This window comes from Canis aureus, chromosome 38 (assembly GCF_053574225.1).
Source record: "Canis aureus isolate CA01 chromosome 38, VMU_Caureus_v.1.0, whole genome shotgun sequence".
NCBI classification, from domain to species: domain Eukaryota; kingdom Metazoa; phylum Chordata; class Mammalia; order Carnivora; family Canidae; genus Canis; species Canis aureus.
The window spans coordinates 12,129,169-12,149,714 of NC_135648.1; the positions used below are offsets into that span (position 1 = coordinate 12,129,169).

A 20,546-nucleotide genomic window follows, 5' to 3' on the forward strand; every position below is an offset into this window, starting at 1 on the left:
TTCTAGGGCACGGGTTAGAGACGCTGAGTTATAGTGTCTCTCTATTGTGGGAAAATCAAGAAAGGCACACCTGAAGGATTTTGTTTTCTGTTGGCTCGTAACTAGTAAAAGTGGGAGAAGGGGAGATGTTAACGTTAACTCCACAAATACCAATGCTTTAATAATTGGTGCTCTTGATAGAATTTGTGTTTCTATATCAAGGGACCAATTAGGTAAATCTGAAAAGATTTGAAGGCATGCTACTTAAAATTAATTTAGAAAGTATAAGTGATTTTTCTCTTAGAGCTCTCACGTAGAACCAGCTATTGGTCATTTTCAGTGAAAGCACACGAGATGGTCACAAATCTATTTTTTTGCCATTGGTGGCTGACATGACATTTTTAAGTTCTTAGGTGAGCTCATGAAATCACGCAGGTTTTCACGATGCCAACATCATTCTGTACCTCAACATGTGTGTAGTTGTGGCCTTCACAAATGGGAACGTGACAAAAAGATAACCTGAGCTCTAGAGTCTGCAATTTTGCCTTCATTGATGCAAACAAATGCACTGGGAGGAACTTTGAACTATCACCTTTTGTAGATAGGCAGTATTTAATCCAAAATCAGACTAGATTGGATAAAGCATTACATATATATATATATATATATATATATATATATATATATATACATACACATATATATATATAAAATACACACACATATACATATATATTTTGATCCTAATTTATTTAGTGTGTGGAATGTGCTTTTGGATTCTTCAATATCAGAATATTATGCTGGATCACATATAATAGAAACAAAGCAACCATGGCTAACTTGCTATTTATAGATTTCCTTTAATGGTTGAATGTTCCCAAGAGAAGCAGTTCATCTTTTTTTTTTAAAGTTATTAAATTTTATAAGTGGGCAAAAGAAAAAATACACAAAAATTCACTTTTAATTTAAAATCCAATTTAGGTCAGAAACAGTAAGAAATCCAATATTAGAAATTATGAAGGAAAGTAAAACATGCCAAGAATTTGTTGTTGTTTTAAAAAAAAAAAAGTTAACCAAAAGTTACAGCTGTGCTTGTTTCTCTAACAGTTCTAGAGAGCATTAGAGGCACATTTATCTCTTGCTGAAGCCTGACAGATGACATGCTTTATTAATAGTGTATTGGTTAGTTTGTTGAAATGTTGGATGGTGAAAAAACATATATATGATCCTAAAGTTTATGTTATCAAAATTTATCTTCTTGTGTTTCTGCCCATATCTGTATTTTCATTGAAAAAAACTATAATCTCCAACGGAGATAATTTGCCCATAAACAAAGAATTGCCAAACTCTCAGGTAAGCATGTATGAAAAATGGGGGTGGGGGGAGTTCATACAGAAATCACCTGAACCTACCATGTGTCCTACTAAAAGTATTTTTGGCCTCCTGACTGATTTCCTTAAGATCCAACCTGACTTCTTATAGACTTAAAGGGATCTTCCTTTACTTGCCCAGAATATTTGCAGAGGACCGTCTTCAGCTAGGCTTGTCCCTATGGCAGGTGGAAACGGCTCCCTTCAAAATTATTACATAGGAATGGATACACAAACCAGTTTGATAAACCTGAAACATGTCTAAATGGCATTTAAATTACATTAACACCTACTTGGACAGACACAGTGAAAGGTCATAACCGACAAGAACCATCTTCGCTATTTGTAAACGTCTCATTTGCTGCTTTAAAATCGGAAGGCACCCTACTCCCTTGGTGCTGCTCCATGGCTGTCGTGTTGCAAATACTTCTGACAAGTGAGTATTTACTTAGTGAGAATCCATTGTTCTAAAATGGAGTGAGAGGGAGATGCCGTATGAATGCATTTTTGTTGCATGTCTCCTCTTTGCTGTTTTTTGATTCAGGGCAAGGAAACCCAAGATTTCTCAATCTGCTTGCCAAATATTTTTTTTTTTTTTTTTAGAGTGGAAAGTGCCTTTACTAGTTATTTGGGTTTTACAAAGACTAGATGTAGAATCTCTGAAGAATTTATGTTAAAAAAGTAGACATAGATTTCTTTTTATTCCTGCAAGTAGAACGAGAGCAAAGGGCATTTGTTTTCATTTTTGATGAGGCTAGGATTTCAGAGGTTTAAAGCTATAGCTACAGAAATAAATTCACACATTGTCAAAATAGTTATACTAGTAGGAAAAAGTAGAGAAATTAGTTACAGATACTTGTAAATAATAAAAATGTGACATTATCATGGAATCTGTTATGAATGGTTATTTGTAAACATAAGAGAAAGCAGTTAGGCCATATGATTATGAATTTAAAAAGGAACTAGCTGTTAAGAAAGGGCTTTATCACAGTTTAAGTCACTCCAAAGAAAATCCTATATACTGTATAGTAGGCACTTATAAGCAAAGAGCTTTATATAATCAGTACCTTAATAAATACTTGTTAAATTAGGGAAAGAAACATGAGCCTACATTTTTTTGTTGTATATTCAGATTTTCTTTCTAGTGGAGGGGACTGACACCTGGAATGCTATCTTCATACATAGTTTCCCATTCTATTTGAAAGCCAGTCAATGAGTTGTTAAGGAATTATCCACTAATTAATTTGGCACGTATTTATTGAGCACCTGCTAGGCAGTAATCATTGTTGCAGTGCCGGGATTACAGCAAGGAACAAGGAAGAGGAGGCCTCCACTATTAAAATCTCAGAGACCATGGTGACCCACTGGGAGAGATCTGTCTGTTGGGTGACACATCATTACATTCACTCCTTTACTTGCCTTTGTCTTTCCCTGGAGCTCCACTTTATTTTTTATTTTTTATTTTATTTTATGGCTCACAACAGTGCCCATGGATGCTACACAGGAACAACAATAATGGCAGTAGGAATGAAAAGGAATATATGCACTTGATTTCAGAAATCTAAAAGGGAAGATTTGGTGATAGATCATTGAAAGCCTGGGAGTGAGGCAGCAGGTGGATGATGATGCCATTAATCTGGGAAGTAGCAGAGCTATGCGGTTGGGAAAATGCGCTCAGTTTTCAACATGCTAGGATGTCTACAGAGGAGTTGCCCAAAGAGGATTTTTCAGGAAATATGGCAGGAAAGGAAGAAAAGGGCCACATAGTGAAAGAGATGCCATACTGTGCCAGAGCATTTCCGTTTTGTCCTACAGAGGAAGGCAAGAGAGCATTTAGGTCACTGGGTGGCATACTCAGAGTTCGTATTTAAAAGAATGCTTTTAAATATTTAATATAAAATATTTAATATAAAATATTTAAAAGAATATTTAAAAGAGCCACAGGTAAGATGGAAGAAGGAAATACCAGATATAAGGATTTTAGTATCCCTTTATCCCAAAAGAGATGATGGAGGTCTGAACCAAAACTGTGGGGAGGCAGAGAGGAGAGAAGTGACGGACACATTTAGGAGGATGTGCGCAACCCGACACTGATCTTTCCTCCCTTACCTGTACGTATACTTTGATCATTCCTTATGGTACCTACCATCTTTTCCTCATTGTAATCTTTATTTTTACTGTGCTGTAACATCTTAGAGGGTAGGGATTATATTGTACTCATCTTGTATATCCTATTGGGTCTGAGCATGGTGCTTCACTTGCCATAGATGCCCTGAATATTAATTGATTTGAATTTTGTTATAATGAAACCACTGGAAACTGAACAATGTAAGGCTGGCCCAAACCCTCCGGAACCTTTTTTCCATTTTCTCATTTTACAGATGAAAAAGTAGGAACCAGAGAAGTTAACTCATTCTTCAGCGTTACATGGTTGCTTGGCGGGAGAGGTGGCACCCCATGCTGGTCCACTAACTCCCAGCCCGGAGATCTTTATCTGAGTTGCTCACCATTACCCACACAGCCTTGTGCCTCATGTCAGTGCCTTCACTGTGTTACTCCAAATCATACAGCATTGGAACTGGAAGCTTCTTCAGAGGCGTCCAGTCTATGTTTCACATTTGACAGATGAGGTGTCAACTGTGGGTCTGTATTAGTTTGCTGGGGCTGCTATAACAAAATACCACAGGCTAGATGGCTTACAACAGAATTGCGTTGTCACAGAGTTCTGAAGGCTAGAAGTCTGAGATCAAAGTGTTGGGAGGGTTGGTGCCTTCTGAGGGCTGTGAGGAAAAATCTGTTTCAGGCCTCTCTCTTGGCTCCTGGTGACCATAAGTATCCCTTGCCTTGTAAATGGTATTCTCTGTCCTGTCACATCATTTTCTTTGTCTTTGTCTGTCTCTGTCTAAATTTCCCCCTTTTTAATGAAGCTACAGTCAGATTAGGACTCCCCCTAATGACCTCATCTTAACTTGACCATCTACCAAGACCCTATTTCCAAATAAGGTCACATTTCACAGGTACTGAGATTTAGGATTATAACATCTTTTGGAGGGACATAGTTCAACCCACAATGTGGTCAAGTGAGCACTATTGGTTGTAGTGTGGGTGGAACTAGAACCCAGATCTCCAGATCTCTGGGTCACCGCTCCCCATACTAGCCTCTTCCCTTGTATATCACTCAATGGCAATAAATCCTTAGCTTTGGGGTATTCAACATTAATTATTTCCCACAGATCTTTTAAAAGTTTGGAAATGTCTGTCAGCCTCAAAGTTCAGGTAGAGTCAGCATGCATTTATTTTGGAGGCTTTATTTTTTTTTTGAAGATTTATTTATTTATGAGAGAGAGAGAGAGAGAGAGGCAGAGACACAGGAGGAGAGAGAAGCAGGTTCCATGCAGGGAGCCCGACGTGGGTCTCGATCCCGGGACTCCAGGATCGCACCCTGGGCCAAAGGCAGGCGCTAAACTGCTGAGCCACCCAGGGATCCCCTGGAGGCTTTATTTTTAAATCAAGCATTAGAGTAAATTCAATGAGGACACAGAAATTTCCTGAAGACAGTGCCTGCATATCTGATGTGCAGGCTGGATTGATCTTCTTTGGACTCCTGGTCAGGACCCTTAACACCCTGTGATATTTCTCGATCAGTCCCAGCAGTGATTGGATAGAGCCAGTCAGATTGGAGTACAGGATCTTTTTCTTTCAAACCAGAAATGTGGCTTCAAAATGAGCTTTTTCCTACTCCCTGTCCATGTAATCCCAAAGTGAAACTGAAAATGCCCTTTTATAAGATTTTTTTTTGTATAGGAGTCCTACATTATATGGCACTGACTTCCTTTTTTCTTGATGGTCAAACAAATTTTTGTCACATCAAAAAGGAAACTTTCCAGGCAGAGCTCTCTTGTTTTCAACTCGTACAAAATAAAAGTCGTAGGAAAAGAAAACCATTAGGTATCCCTCCTTTAAAGCAGCTCAGCCTGTACCTTTCTCTGTGCCTTCCAACAATTTTTCTTTCTTCTTGGCTTAGATGAAAGGATGGGAGAAGTAAAGTTGAGGTCAAGTTTTAAAAAGGAGTTTGGGGAAAGCTAAAGGAATGTTTTCAGGTCTTCTGTAGTCATTCAGCAGTAGGTGGGTAAGTGGGATTTCCAGGGAGGAACCGTACACTTCATCTAGATATCCTCGGTATTCTTATTTTACATTTACCTGCCCCATATCTAGTCCTTCTTTCAAAGCGGGTTGGCAGTTGTCACCCTCCCACACTCACAGAAACAAACAAAAAGCCCTCTTGTCATCATTTTGAGGCTTTCCTGAGTAGCCACTTGGGAATATCTTTCTTTTAGCTGCTATTCTACTTTTATTTTTTTTTTTAAACAAGCTAGACTTGGAAACAAGGACAGATTACTAAAGATAGCCTTTCATCAATGCCATGGGGGCATGTTTTTAATTTCGGTGCCCATGAGTGGGCTAATTGAAAATTTATCTGGCTATTCCCATAATCAGAATGAGTGGTTAGTGGCCAACTGCACCTGTAAACTCAGTTAACAGTGATCATTCTGTCTTGGATTCATAGATGCTGACTTTGTGATTCTATTCTATCCTCTAATTTGTCACCACTACCTAGACTGTTTGCTAAGTTTTATGGATGGTGGTCAAGTTTGCCACATAGAATTTTTGAACTGGAGTTCTTTCAGATTTTCCCATTTGTCCTATGAAACCACTATTTTAAAATAATAGTGGTTTCATAAAATCTCTGTGAATCCTACCTGAAGTATAAGAACAGAGGTCAAGAAACAGATTTATCATGGGATCAACAAATGTTAAAATATGATCAAATTACAAGAAGGGGAGCTAGGGGTACCTGGGTGGCTCAGTGGTTGAGCGTCTGCCTTCAGCTCAGGTCATGATCCCGGGGATCTGGGATCGAGTCCCACATCAGGCTCCCGGCAGATAGCCTGCTTCTTCCTCTGCCTGTGTCTCTGCCTCTCTCTGTATCTCTCATGAATAAATAAATAAATAAGATCTTTAAAAAAAAAAAAACAAGAAGGAAGGGAGCTATCTCATTTTTGTCAGTTATTCTTGTCTTTTACCCAAACTAATTGAGATTGAGTCTGAATTACTGAAATCTGGTTTATGATCAGCCTAAAAGAAAGATTCCAATATTGGCGGTATCGTTTCTCATGCTTATGTACTAACATAATAGATCATATTTATCATCCATTATAGAGAAAAGTTTTCAATGACATGTTTCTGACAGCACCAGGTGAATATTGCAGCTTCTGCTTTGGCACTTGACCATCTGTAGTTGCTTAACTATAGCCCCTAATGAGTGCCAGCCCCTAAAGTCCATCGCTCTAAAAAGCAAAATAGAAAATAGATCTTTATATGTTTATAGATATATATTAATTTTATCTATTATATATACACACACACTATGTGCTGTGTGTTTTGTGACTCGTACAACAAATGGTATGTCTGGCAAACTGGCTTAAAATAAAGTTAAAAGTTAAAAATAAAGTTGCTCTCAAACAAGGGGGTTATGCATCTGTGGATCCGTTGGAAGCTAAGACCAAACCTTAGTGCCATGGTGATTCTTTTCTCTCCTCGTTCCTGGAAACATTAGGTTTATTTGTATGGGAGAGGAAGAGTCTAGCTAATGCCACAGTGCTCGCCCAGCTTCTCTCAATGAATTTCGTTGGCCCTCTCTGTGAGTCATTATGGCATAATTACAATTCTAGCATGATATGCTATTTGTTGAAAACTGTCAATTTTTTGTGGAAGAGAGAAACTGCAATTCAAAAACGGTGAGCGGGCAAATCAATGCCATGATTAGCTGATATTAACAGACACCCTGAAGATTTACAACGCTTGCTGTGTTTCAAGGAAGCAGCTGAGGAGAAAAAAAAAAAAATGCCCAGCAGGGGTTAAACCCAAATGCCTGCACTGCAGCCTCTTTCTGGCAACGCTCCGTTCGGGAAATAAACATTTATGCTTTCTGAAATGAAAGTGTATTTTTGAAGACTAGCCGTCAGATATTTTTTGCCCTTCACACTTTCGAATGCTTAGCCTTTTCTGTAAGTTGACTGCAAAGTGCATCAGTTTGCCAGGCTAAAAAAAAAAAAATAAAAAAAAAAAGTGCTTGACAAGTGCCCGTGGCACCACTGTCAGCCTCCGAAGTTTCTAGTGGAAGAAGGCAAGAGGGTTGGCACAAAACATACTTTCTTCAAGCCTGTGACTTCAGGGGTACCTGCCTCTTGAGCAGCTTTTCAATCCTTCCAAATGATGTTATTCCCAACTGTCATCTGGTTTATTTGGAGCACACTGGATTGCAGATAAACCTGCTATTTAACGGCGGGTCAAGGTAGAGAGTCATTCTGCTAGCAAAATGCCTGAGATACGTTAAATGGCACTGACTCCAGGACAGAGATGAAGTGAGATCAGGGTTGTCAGCGATATGCATGGAATGGGCCATAGCTGGGGAGGAAGAAAAAAAAAATGTGCAGTGGTATCAGTGTATTTTAAAAAGCTGTAATACGGCGGAACCTTTAAAACTATAACCTGTCACACACCAAAGATTAAGATTCCAGGATGCACAAAACATGAAGTTCGAGCGACACGGCTGCAAAGTGTATTTTATTTCACTTGGGAGAGAGGTTTCTCTCCAAAGGTAGCTAAATGTTATAGGTGATGAGAACCTCTCACTCATAGCCCGATGGCTATAAAACACCACTAAATTCCCGGTAAAAGTGCACACAGATAATTATCATTTGGATACAAGCACACGTACACCCATAGGGCAATAGTGTTTTTTTAGGAAATATGTTAAACTCAATTTATTTAGATCTTGGCCATTTAGGTTTTTGTACTTTTGCTCAGGTCCACTGGTAGAAATGTTATCTTATGCATGTCGGTTATGTCTGTAAAGTATAGTGAGCACCTTCTAAGAGCAGGTAAAAGAAGTTTGTGGAATTAAAATGTAAGCTCTATTATGTATTCAGCTTCCTTGGTGACCAGGTGAGCACAAGAATCTCATAGCAAGGCTGTTTCACTGGCACCCAGGCATTTGGGCAGGAGGGCTCTTTGTATCAGCTTCCAGATTGCAGAGGTGTGGTAGGAAAGGGTTAAAAGTGTTGCGATTCAGTTATTTCTAGAGCGAGAAGAGATAAAAGTCCAGACTTTTATTTACATTCCGTAAAGCATGGATTGTCCCCTTTTCCTATCGTTTTGCCAAATTACACTTCCTTTAATCAGCTGAAACAGATTTGAGGCTATCAAGCAAGCAAACTTGTCAAACCTTTTGTGCTATATCTATATCCCCATCCTCCCTGACCAAAGAGAGAGAGAGAGTGAGAGAGAGAGAGAGAGAAATTTTTTTGACCTTTTTCCTTTTATTTCATTAAGAAGTGAAAGGAAAAAGTTAGGTTTACAGGAAAGATACACACACACATACACAGAGCCATTGACAAAGAGCCAACAGATTGCAGGATCAACCTAAAAAAAATGAAATTTTATTGTTTTTTTTGCTTAATTAAACCCCAAAGAAATGTGTGAAACATTGTTATGGCTGAAAATTGTTAATTTGTAAATCACAGGGACAAAAGGGCCCCTGTGCAACTTTAAAGTTTCCGTCCACGTAACTGTCGATAGCGTGCCTTCTCCATCATCAGCACTAAATTCACATTGATGCCTCTTTTCTTCTCCGTATTGATCCTTCCATGAGAACGTAGATTTGTATCTGTTAATTAATGCGTCCTGAAACAGCGTTTGTATTAATCAGGCAGATAAGAAAAATTGGATGCCTGCATCCTCCTGACAACCGTAAAAGTGCTGGCCCTGATAAAATCGTGGATGGACCTCAATAAAAAAGTTCCTCCTTCCACTCAATAAACTAATCATCCTGCTTTTAATTATTCGGCAGAAAGATGTGTGGAGATTGGAGAATGTGTAAATCTATTTACTAACAGCAGTGTCTGGGAGGGAGAATAGGGCTGTCACAGGAAGGTGCTCCGGGCTACATGCTCTGTCCATCTGCTGCTGCAGAAAAACTGCTGCTTGGGAGCATGAAAGGGAACAAGAAAACTAAGGCAAAGGGAAAATACTCATCCCTTTTGGCTCATAACTTTCTAGAGGATCATTCATGTCTTTCTGCATCTAATTCATTTACAAAACAAATCCTTACTATTCCCTTTTCTTGAGTAGGATATTTGGATTTGCACTACGTCTTTTTTTTTTCTTGGGGATGGGGATAGAAAAAGGAGCAATGTTGGTTTGTTTGTCATTAGTATAACATTCTCAAGATCCGAAGCAAATGGAGCCTAACCTACTTAGACTGGATCACTATTTTTCTCGTTGGACTGTCTGTTTAAAATGTTACCAAGTGTTCTATCTCTAATTCTGATAGGGAATTTATTTAACCCCGGAATGCAATGACCAAAAAAAAAAAAAAAAAAAAAAGGAATAGAATGGAAAAAGAGAAAAAAAGATTGACACAGCCAATTCAAAACAAGATGCGTCATGTAATATGTAAATGGCTTGATAAACAATGAAATAAATGCTTTTTACACATGCCTTAAGATCCCCGCTTTAATAAAAGCTGGACTAATCCCTCTTGATGATTTTATTAAACACTTCAGTTCATGGTGCCAAATGGGAAACCACCATTTTCACCAACAAGGCAGGAAATCATTTCCTTTTCCTGGTTGTACAGTAGTTTCTAATATTACGTGAAACGTGAACAATCTGATATGAATGAAAATGAGACGAAAGGAATGACCATAAGCAGGAGCCTAGGAAGATTGGGCGGCAGTGGATATTTATGATTTGGGTAGTAGGGTCTAGAGAAGGAGTGAAAATAGATCTCATAAGTTGCATCATTAAAATTTTCTCCTCCTATAGAATTATTGGTGGCAGGATCTTAAATCATGGTACTGTTGTCCTCAATAACCATAGGGGTGGTTGCTCACCCTTGGGATCCCTGGGCGTTACCTTGGAAATCAAAGTGAAGATTGAAGGAATGTTTATGTTCTAGGACTCTTGGAAAAAGTACGTGGCTGATCGTCAGGTATCTTCACTAAAACTTCCGTTTAGGATCCAGACCGAGTTCCTCTGAGATATAAATAAATATTTTTACTCCTACCTAGGTTAAATCGTACTACTTCGTCTTTGCTTGTTGAACCACACTTTCTTTTTCATTTTTTTGCATGTTTTCTTAAGCTCAGAAGGAACTTAAAGCTTGTATATGTGTTATGTGTGAATTCAAACCAGATTGTTAGTGAAGAAACAGTCACCCAGCTATTTCAGATAAAAATAATATTTAACATAGCTACATTTAATGAATGCATATTATAAATTAGCATTTTGCTGGGTGTTAGTTTGTATTTTCCCAAGACAAAAATTGAGGTGTAAATAAATTGTCTTGCTCATGATGAAGGAAGCAATAGCTAAGTGGGGCCAATATTTAAACTGAGGACCTGGCTCTTCCTACATCCTACCCATGGAACCCTATTGCCTCCATATTTAACTTTTTAAATAACTGGATCTTAATAAGAACAATAAACTGTGGCTTTTCAATTTGGTGAAGAGGCCAGGCTGCCAAGTATTCTACTCTCTTTTATACCAATAAGCACCATTTTAAGAGGAATTCATATTATATATCAGTGGGTGCAAAATATTCACTTAGGAAGGCCCTTTGGGTATATGAGTACTTATTATTCACTGAGCATCTGACTATTACAGAGAAATGTTTCCAAATTGCACTCTACAGTGTGAGCCTACACTGTTTGTTTTCCTTTGTTTGGGAGCTTATTTATTTATTTGTTTGTTTATTTATGTATTTATGTATTTATGTATGTATGTATTTATTTATTTATTTATTACTTTTATGTTGTTTATCAGTAGTAGTTTCTACAGATGAAGCGGATGAAAATCTGACTTTCTGAAGACATTTATAAAAACTTCAGCCAGAAATCGGTTATATTTAAAAGACTATATACTCTTTTCATCTGAAATGAAACAAACAAACCTACTTTTCTGGTATAGTCACCTCAGTTGTGTCCATAAAGCCTATATAAAAAAAAAGAACACCAACAAGTTGAGCTGGTTTGTGACTTTTACTCTGGCATTCGCAAAGTGATCAGGGGAAAATTTAAGAGCATCTGATCAAAGCTCAGCATAATTTCGAGCACTGATGCAGAAGCCGACTACCATATGAAACTAATGTTGCATTATGAAATTAGGGCTTTAAAGTAACTTGATCTGCCCATCTTCCCATGCAGGCTTCTCCACGCTGTCCCTGGCGGACCAGATGAGCCTTCTGCAGAGTGCTTGGATGGAAATTTTGATCCTTGGTGTCGTATACCGATCTCTTTCATTCGAGGATGAACTTGTCTATGCCGATGATTATATAATGGATGAAGACCAGTCCAAATTAGCAGGCCTTCTTGACCTAAATAATGCTATCCTGCAGCTGGTAAAGAAATACAAGAGCATGAAGCTGGAGAAAGAAGAATTTGTCACCCTCAAAGCAATAGCTCTTGCTAATTCAGGTTGGCATATTGACATGGTCGTTGTTACATTTTTTTCACATTTTAGTTTTACCCTTCCCTCCACTCCTCCTGCACGGATTTGCTAAAACCCACTTGTAAATTCCGTACGAGGCAGCAAAATTACAGTCATTACAGCTTTCTAGTGAAGAGTTAGGGATAGGAAAAGTCCACTTGAATTATTTTTATTAGATTTACTTATTGAAAGCGGTGAAACTTTTCCCCCCAATCTGTGCGTTTCCTAACTTGTAGTGTAATAGACACTCTCAGGACAAAATTACCTCTGTTGTCTTGTAGGCACAAGTGAAAATAAGTGTGCGCTATGGATACACAGAAGCCATCCCCCCCACCCCATAAATGCATATTTTGCAATTAGCAAAAAAAAACATATGCAGTATTGGTTTTAATTTGAGGTATCAGAGAATACTCTGTTTTCGTGTATTCTCAAATTCCTTAGAAGTCAACTCCTATTGGAATGTTTCTCTGAAAGGTACCACCTATGCAGTAAGGGTTAAGAATTATGGGATAAGCAGTCTTTACATTTGAACCAAAATGTACTAAAATAGCAACCTCTGATAAGTAAAAAATCGTTGCTGCTTTGTTGCTTTTCCCTTTGTGCCTCTCCTAATGCTTTATTGTGGTCTTAAGTCTCTTTTAGCATTTGCATATAGTTCAGGATAGATCCCTCCTTAATGACGTGCCGATCTTTAGATACCTGCGTGTCAATAACATGCTCTGATGCTATGTACCATTGACAGTCACACCGTGCCCCTCCATCTGCTTTTGTTTTGACCCTATCTTTGAACTTTATCTTGGTTGCTGGCCAGTAGTTTTCCCTTTAATTACAAGAAGGAAACTGTCAATAAAATCTGTTAAATGGGATGCAATGAGTGGCTTGAATGGGCGGACGGCTATTTGTTCAAATTCTGCAGCATTCAAGGTATTGACAGTTTGTTTTCTGGGGCCATATGTGACGATCAATCTCAGGCTGGGCTCAGCCGCGCTGAAAAATGAAAAACCAGATTGCTTTTGCTTACTTGTGGATGACGACTTTGTGATTTGGCGCGGTCCTAGTGAGATGAGACCCTTCTGCCCAAATTGCCCCCATGAGAGCCGGGAACGCGTGACTGTTTTTAGAAATAATTTTTAATTGATTTTGTAATTAACAGTTCATCTACAATATTGATGCATGAATCCTTGGACTGAGAGGAGGGAAATTGTTTTCAACAATGAAGTTGTACTTTCCTATTTGTCTTCATAATGGAGTTTAGCATTGCACACTTTTAATTGCTTACCACACCATTCGTTCACCTCTCTTTTCCTACCCCCCACTGTGAAACTGTAACATAGGATTCTTTATGACAAGTGGCACTGTTGATGCAAACATCTCAGATACCCCTTGTCTGGCTCTCCAGAAGACCAAAGCGGGAGATGGGAGAGAAATTTTCCGAGAATTTATTATTAGTCTGCATGGACATCACATTATAGCATCTCTCATAATCAGATGAAAAATTTTGCAGCAATGGTTTTGGGAAGGATTTCTGTTTGGTAGTCATATAGTGATTCCAACTGAAAACATGCACTTGGTTATTTTTAAAATACAGCAGGCATGTTTTCTGTCTTTCATACTACGTACTGCTTCTTTAAATTATTAACTAATCCTGAGTGCTGAGCAGCGCTAAAATTTTATCAAAATTGCTAAAATCTTACCATTTTAGGTGTCAGATGTATACTTTATGGCAATGGATTGTAATTTAGATACCTGAATTAATTAGTAGCAGCACTTCCGTCTGTTGTTTGGAAGTAAAATCATTAATGTTTTGATATGTAAATATTCGAATCCCACAGACTCTGCTGTTAGAAGGAGGAAGTGACCTACTTTAGAGCAATGACTGGTGATTAGGAAGTCTTTAAAGAACTCGTTAGTTTGCTTTGCTTGTTTAAAGCCAGAAATAGTTAACAGGCCTTCTCTCTTTTTTCTCTTACACTGGTAGTGAGTCACATTAATTTCTCTCAGGAAATTTCTCCATGTCACGAAGTTTCTCTGGAAGTGCTTGTAAATTTTTTTTTTTTTTAGCTTCTCAATACCAAGACAAATTGAATCAGAGTCCATAATAAAGGAGAAAAGAGTAAGGATGGTATTGATAATCTAAATTATGCCACCTTCCTTGTGTTGTATAACTATGACCCTTCTTTCATGCACCCAACCCCCAAAGCCTCCCACCATTTTAGCATGGGATAAACTACTCAGAAAATGTATTTTTTCATACTGTCAATACGATACTATTTTATTCCATTTTTTGACCATTACTTGGATGGCAGCAATGAAGTTGTAGATTCATTCTTCCTTAGATCCAGTGATTCTTAAACTGTTTAAAAATACATCAATATGAAAAATGTTTTCAAAGATTCCGTAAAAAGGTCATGGATTTTCTTTTAGTATTTAGAAATTTCAGATGAACCTAAGTGAGTTTTTGTGAAAAAAAAAATCCTATTTTAGTGTTATTTTTATAGATTTCTTAGCATTCCCTTTATGGCTATAGGTGTTAACAGCCCATGTCTCATTAATCTAAATTTCAGCTTATTTTAAACATCTGTCTCTATTCAATAACTATAAATATTGTGCTTATGCTCAGGAAACAGGGAATTGTCTTCTTGATAATAGCTTTCATATATTTTTGTAGCTCTGTTTCTGGCATATGTGAATTTAGGGTTACAGCACCAGCAACACCACTGGAAGTACTTTCCCTCTCTTGAGGGAAAGGGCAAAAAAAAAAAAAAAAAACCCAATATATTATAAACTGATACTGTCATTCTCACATTCAAATATTTGGAAACCCCAAATAATTGCCTCAATTATTTTTGAAGGTAAAAAACTCTCAGGCTCACTTAAACTACGTACTTTCTTACTTTTGAGCGCCATCTATCTCTTAGGCAATTATTGCCTACCTGATAGATCTCCGTGCAATTGAATTTAAAAAGAAAAACCTAAGTCACAATTTTAGCATTATAATTGTTAGGCCCCAGTTATCTCATCAGTACACCAAGAAATTACAGACTTGTCTCTAGAATTCTTTCCATTTGGAGACTTTTATGCATCTATAATTAATTTTATGTCTTGATTAGAAAGTTTAGTGAAATATTACTCCTCGCATGTTGGGTAAGATTAGATCACATGATTCTATTCTCTCAGTTTGTTTGTTTGTTTGTTTGTTTGTTTTTGATTCTTACATTTAAGACTTTGTTTGAAACTATTATCACTGGCCCCAAGGAAATATACTCATTTTTATACAGTGGAAAACTAAAGCAGCTTAAGAGTAAGAATTACTTGTAGCCTGGTCTTTCTCTTTTGCTCAGATCACAACCCTCCAGCTTCATAGCTGCCACCCACAGCCCTAGTGGTGTCGCTGGCCCTGCCCCCATCCTGGAGCCCTGTGAGCCCAACCCATTCAAGAATAAACAGAATCTATGTACTTAAAGCTGACTTTTCTTTTTATTTCTACACCATACTTCTAGAATCTGTTGATATTAAGCTGCAAGTAATATCTTGGTCATCAGTTTCAAACTATAAGTAATTATTAACCACATCTTGACAGTATTTTGTTCTTGAGGACAAATGTTTGGTGTGTAGAATTGTGATACAATTTCAAGGAATAGAAAGTTTATGATTACCGTAGGAGACTGGAATGAGGACCATCTTTAGTTATGGAAGTTTGGCCTTGTGTTTTTTTGGTCTTTTTTCGTTATCACTCCCTTGTGGTAGCCTTTCTAGATATTTTTTTCTTAATAAGTCCCCAGTGAAATATTAGTATCATGAATATGTTATGTACCTGCTTATGTACTATGTGCGTATGTATTTGTTTTTACCAAAAAAGAGAGATTCCCCCTACTTCGTAATTCCAAATTTCACTTTCTTTGCGAATGCATGCTTTAATCACATAACTGTTTTCTTGTCTGTAAAATGAGGCAAGTGAATTACACAGTATCTCCTAAAATTTTTATGTCAGTTACTTTTAAGTGAAGGCAGTGAGTTTGGTCATCTATTTTGTGTGTGGTGATGTGTATATTTTTGCTGAATTTGTAACATAGAAATATTAACATCTTCATGGATCTGAACAATTAGTGGAAAAGTGGAAAAACCTCTTCAGTCCCTGAGTATCTCCTGGGCCCTCAACCATAATTGTATTGAAACTTTGACTAAATTTGCTGGTTTGATATTCTAAACATAGTTTTAGATATTGATCAAGAGATAATCTTTTTTTTTTTTTTTTTAGAATCTTTCTGTAGACTTTTTTTTTTTTTTTTTTTTTTTAGCTTTTGCTGGGACTCTCATTTGATTTCCGCAATGTGCCTGTGAGGTAGACATGAGACATATCCAATAGAATTTTTACTGGTAACTGAAGCAAGCTGATAAGATGTGTGGCCACTATAAAGCAGAGGGTTGGGCCCTCTGTCTCTGTCTATCAATAAGCTATTTCTATTCCACAAATAAGTATATAGCATGTCTATAAAAGGATCAACACAGAAAACTAGCCAATGCCATTTTACATCTGCTAATCTAAATTAGTACTTTTAATTTAGTTTAGAATTTTGCACTCACTTTATCTTGCTGTCTTCTTGTAGTTACAGTAGTATAAAACCACTCTTCAGGGCAGCCTAGGTGGTTTTGTGGTTTAGTGCCGCCCTCAGCCCAGGGCGTGCGTGATCCTGGGGACCCGGGATCCAGTCCTGCATCAAGCTCGCTTCATGGAGCCTGCTTTTCCCTCTGCCTGTGTCTCTGCCTCTTTCTCTCTCTCTCTCTCTCTGTCTGAATAAATAAATAAATAAATAAATAAATAAATAAATAAATAAATAAAATCTTTAGAAAAAAACAAAATACTCTTCAAAGTGACAAAAAAGATTTGGAGACAAATGTTTACTACCTTTATAGGATTTAATAAAAAATAAGTATGGGTGGGTCTTTTGTGGCAGGTAGATATTTATATTTAACTTTTTCTCATATCAAACCATAATTAATACTCTCTGTGAAATCAAAATGAGATTTTTCCATATCCTAGTCTATTTTTCTTTATTTTTTGCTCAAATCTGCCATCACTGTTTAGATTAATTTTGCTTAAGATGATATTTGAATTGAAGTAGGTGGTGGTTTTATTTCATATATATAATGATATCTCAAATTTTTATGTAAGAAATAACTGGGTTTTTAATGTTTCTTATCATATTAAATGATCACTATGCCTTGAACAAAGTGTAAGAAATATTTGCTGCAAGTGTCTCTGTGCTTCCAACTGGATGGATATTAAGTATATAAATACTCTATAATTGCTTTACTTCTAGGGAATGACATAATATAACATTATTTTCATTTATAGATCTTAAGATAATGACTAATCCCTTGCAAAAAGGTCATTAGCATGGTGCAGATCATTTATGATATTGGGAAATATCAAAATATTTACCACCCAAGTTGCTATCAACATTCACCTTTTTTTTTTTTAAGATTTTGTTTGGAGGGGGAGGAAAGAGAGCAAGGAGGAGTGGTGGAAGGGCAGAGGGAGAGGAAGGAGGAGGAAGCAGACTCCCTGCTGAGCAGGGAGCTCCACTGACCAAAGACCAATGGGGTGGGGGTGGGGGCTCTATCTCAGGACCCTGAGATCATGACCTGAGCCAAAATCAAAAGTCGAACACTCAACCAACTGAGCCACCCAGGCAGGCGCCCTTCAACATTCATTTACTGAGTATAATTGTCTTAATCACTTCCGTAGAAGGAGTTATAATAGAAAGCTCCTAGATAAGTGTTAGATATTGGAAGGAGGGAGGGGACTTGAGTAGTTGGAGGGAAATAAAAGAGTCTTAATAGGGAACTCCAATTATGCAGGGTAAACAGAATAATGATAACAATAATTTGGGATTTATGAGAGGGAAGCCTGGAGGAAAGAAACTATGAGCTATGGATCTGTGGTTCAACACCTAATATAAATACAGTAGAAGAATGATTTGCGGGGCTAGTATAAATGTTGGAACCAGGGCAAGAAATGAGAAAGGCAGGTCTCTCCCAAAAATGCATGTCTCTCCATGCAAAGCTGTAAAATCAGTTCTGTTCTCGCCATGGTTAAGCACAAAATAAGAATTGTTATTGCTTCTCCAACATGAGAATTCTCATTTTTCTGCATTAGGAAAGTCCTGAGAAGTCTTTTGATCCAACCTCCCAGTTGGTATGTGAACAGCTTCCTTGGCAGTTCTGCCAAGTGTTTCTACCAGCTTGCTCAGAATTCTGCTTAACTCACTACTTTCTAGAAGTGAAACTTCCATTGGAAGTTTCTCACTACCCCTCTCTCCATCTCTGCCTCTCACCATTTTAAGATGAAATAAAACATAGATTAAACACACACACACACACCCCAACCTCCCCTAAATGTATAACTTAATGAATGTATTAGTTTTCTAAGGCCGCTCCAACAAATTGCCGCAACTTGGTAACTTTAAACAGTACTTATTTATTCTCTTACTGTGCTGGAGATCAGAAGTCCATAATTATTTTTACAAGATTAAAGACTAGATATAGACTGGGCAGCTATCCTTCTGGAGACTCTAAGGGAAGACCTCTTTCCCTGCCTTTTCCAGCTTCTAGAGTGATATTCCCTGCGTTGCTTGACTTAGGGCACCTGCCACTATCTCCAAGGCAGCAGTGTAGCATCATACTTCAGTGGTAACATTGCCACCTTCCTCCTTTGCCTCTCTTCCATAAGGACACTTTTGACTTCATTGAAGACCCTCCTGGATAACCTAGGATAATCTCCCATAGCAGATCTTTACAGCTACAGAGTCTACTTTGCCATACAATGTGACATTCAAGTTCACAGAACGGACTACCTGGATATCTTTGGAGCCATTTTGCATCATTCCCATGAGCAAGGATGGGAAATAAAAATTTGTGAGATATCCCAGAAACCCCACTATGTGTCTTGTCCCTATCTCAGCCTTCCTCCTTTCCCACAAAAGTAACCACTATCCTGTTGTGGTTTTTATCCATTCCTTGTGTTCCATTATGGCTTTACTACTAAATAAGTATCCTCAGATATGATAGTTTAGTCTTGCTCATTTCCAAAACAAAACAAAAAATTAATGGAGTTTGTAACCTTCTTTTAATCTAAAAATTCGTCTTTCATTTTCATATTCTCATAATTTCTCTGTTGAAGAAATCAGGGCATTTGGTTTGCACAGCTTCCCACAGTCTGGACTTTACAGATTGCATAGTCTGGGTGCAGTTTGTCATGTTTCTTTGCCCTTTGCATTTTGTGCAAATTGACAACTGGATCCAGAGACTGAGTTTCAATCCCTGTGACACCTATATGTGGTGTGCTGTTCATTGGGAGTCACACAGTGTCCTTTTGTGTCTATAGGATGAATGCAACTGTTGATGCTCATTACCTATATCCATTCATTGCTGGGGGTTGCAAAATGATGATCTGTGATTTTTTCATCTCTTCTATATAGTCAGTCATTTGGATACTTATATAAAATGATGCTTCTTCATGTCTCTTATTGATGATTGATGATGCAATTTATATAGGAGCTTGATTCTTTCCCTTTATTCACCAGTTTTCAAAATAAAGAATTGATGTTCTATCTTTTAAAAATGGATTATAATCAAATGTATGTAAACATATTCAGTGGATTTCTTTATTCCTCTTTTTTTGTTTTTTAGAGAGAGAGAGAGAGCTCAAGAAGCAGGTATGGGGGGAGGTGGAGAGGGAGAATCTTAAGCAGGCGCCATGGCCAGTGCATAACCCAACACGGATCTCGATCTTGACCCTGAGATTGTGGCCTAAGCTGAAATCAAGAGTCAGATGCTTTACCAACTGAGCCACCCAGTCAGCCACCCAATCCTATTCAGTGGATTTCAGTCAATTGCAATTATAATCCTTTTGGAAAATCAAATTGTCCCATTTTCAGTCAGCGGAAATCTCTTCAGGTTGTCTTCTGGAATCTTTCTGAATGGCTTAGTAGTTGTAGATAGTACCCTTTAATCTAATATAAGATGTTCCATACTTATCTTAACTATTTCCTTGCTGAAGCCTGGAATCTAATTATTGCTCATTATTGCATTCCTGGGTTTGGCCATCCTTCCTAGGCCTTCTCAGTGGACAGAGCCAGGAACACACACAGTCCTGATTGTGTGTGTGTGCATGTGTGTGTTGGGGATACCTTGGCACTTAGTTTTGTTTGTAAGTGTTGTCTATGAGTTTTTAGTTTGGGCATCTAGTTGTTCTTTTTTCTATGTGCAGATTTGGAAAGATTAAATAATTTTGCTGCTACCACTGCCATCTTCCTAGAACCTAGTCTACCTATTTCTAAAGTTTATGACTGACACCATTTTTGGAAATTCAGGGTCAACTATCTATGTCAATCAAGAGCTAGTTTGCAGTTCCTCAGTACCCAGCCAATCGCAGCCAGGAGGATCGCTCTGTTAGATTCCTTATATATTGCATATAAAAATTTTAAGATCAAATTATCTTCTAGACAATAGACTTTTGCTCACTTCTCTGTGTTTTCTATCATGTTGCATTTCATTCCTTTAGTGATTGGAGAGTCCCATCGGCTCACCCCTTATTACCCCTATTCATGTAGGCAATTTATAAACACTAAAGAAATCAACACT

At 37.7% G+C, this 20,546-nt stretch overlaps 1 protein-coding gene across 36 annotated transcripts in view; it reads left to right on the plus strand.

Moving 5' to 3' along the window:
- Nucleotides 1–20,546, plus strand: part of ESRRG (estrogen related receptor gamma) — a 616,791-nt gene that overhangs the window by 587,934 nt on the left and 8,311 nt on the right. For all 36 annotated transcript variants that reach the window (XM_077887012.1, XM_077887030.1, XM_077887042.1 and 33 more), the window contains one exon: nt 11,618–11,887. In XM_077887012.1, the coding sequence (XP_077743138.1) occupies nt 11,618–11,887 (270 nt within the window). The remainder of the gene's footprint in view (nt 1–11,617; nt 11,888–20,546) is intronic.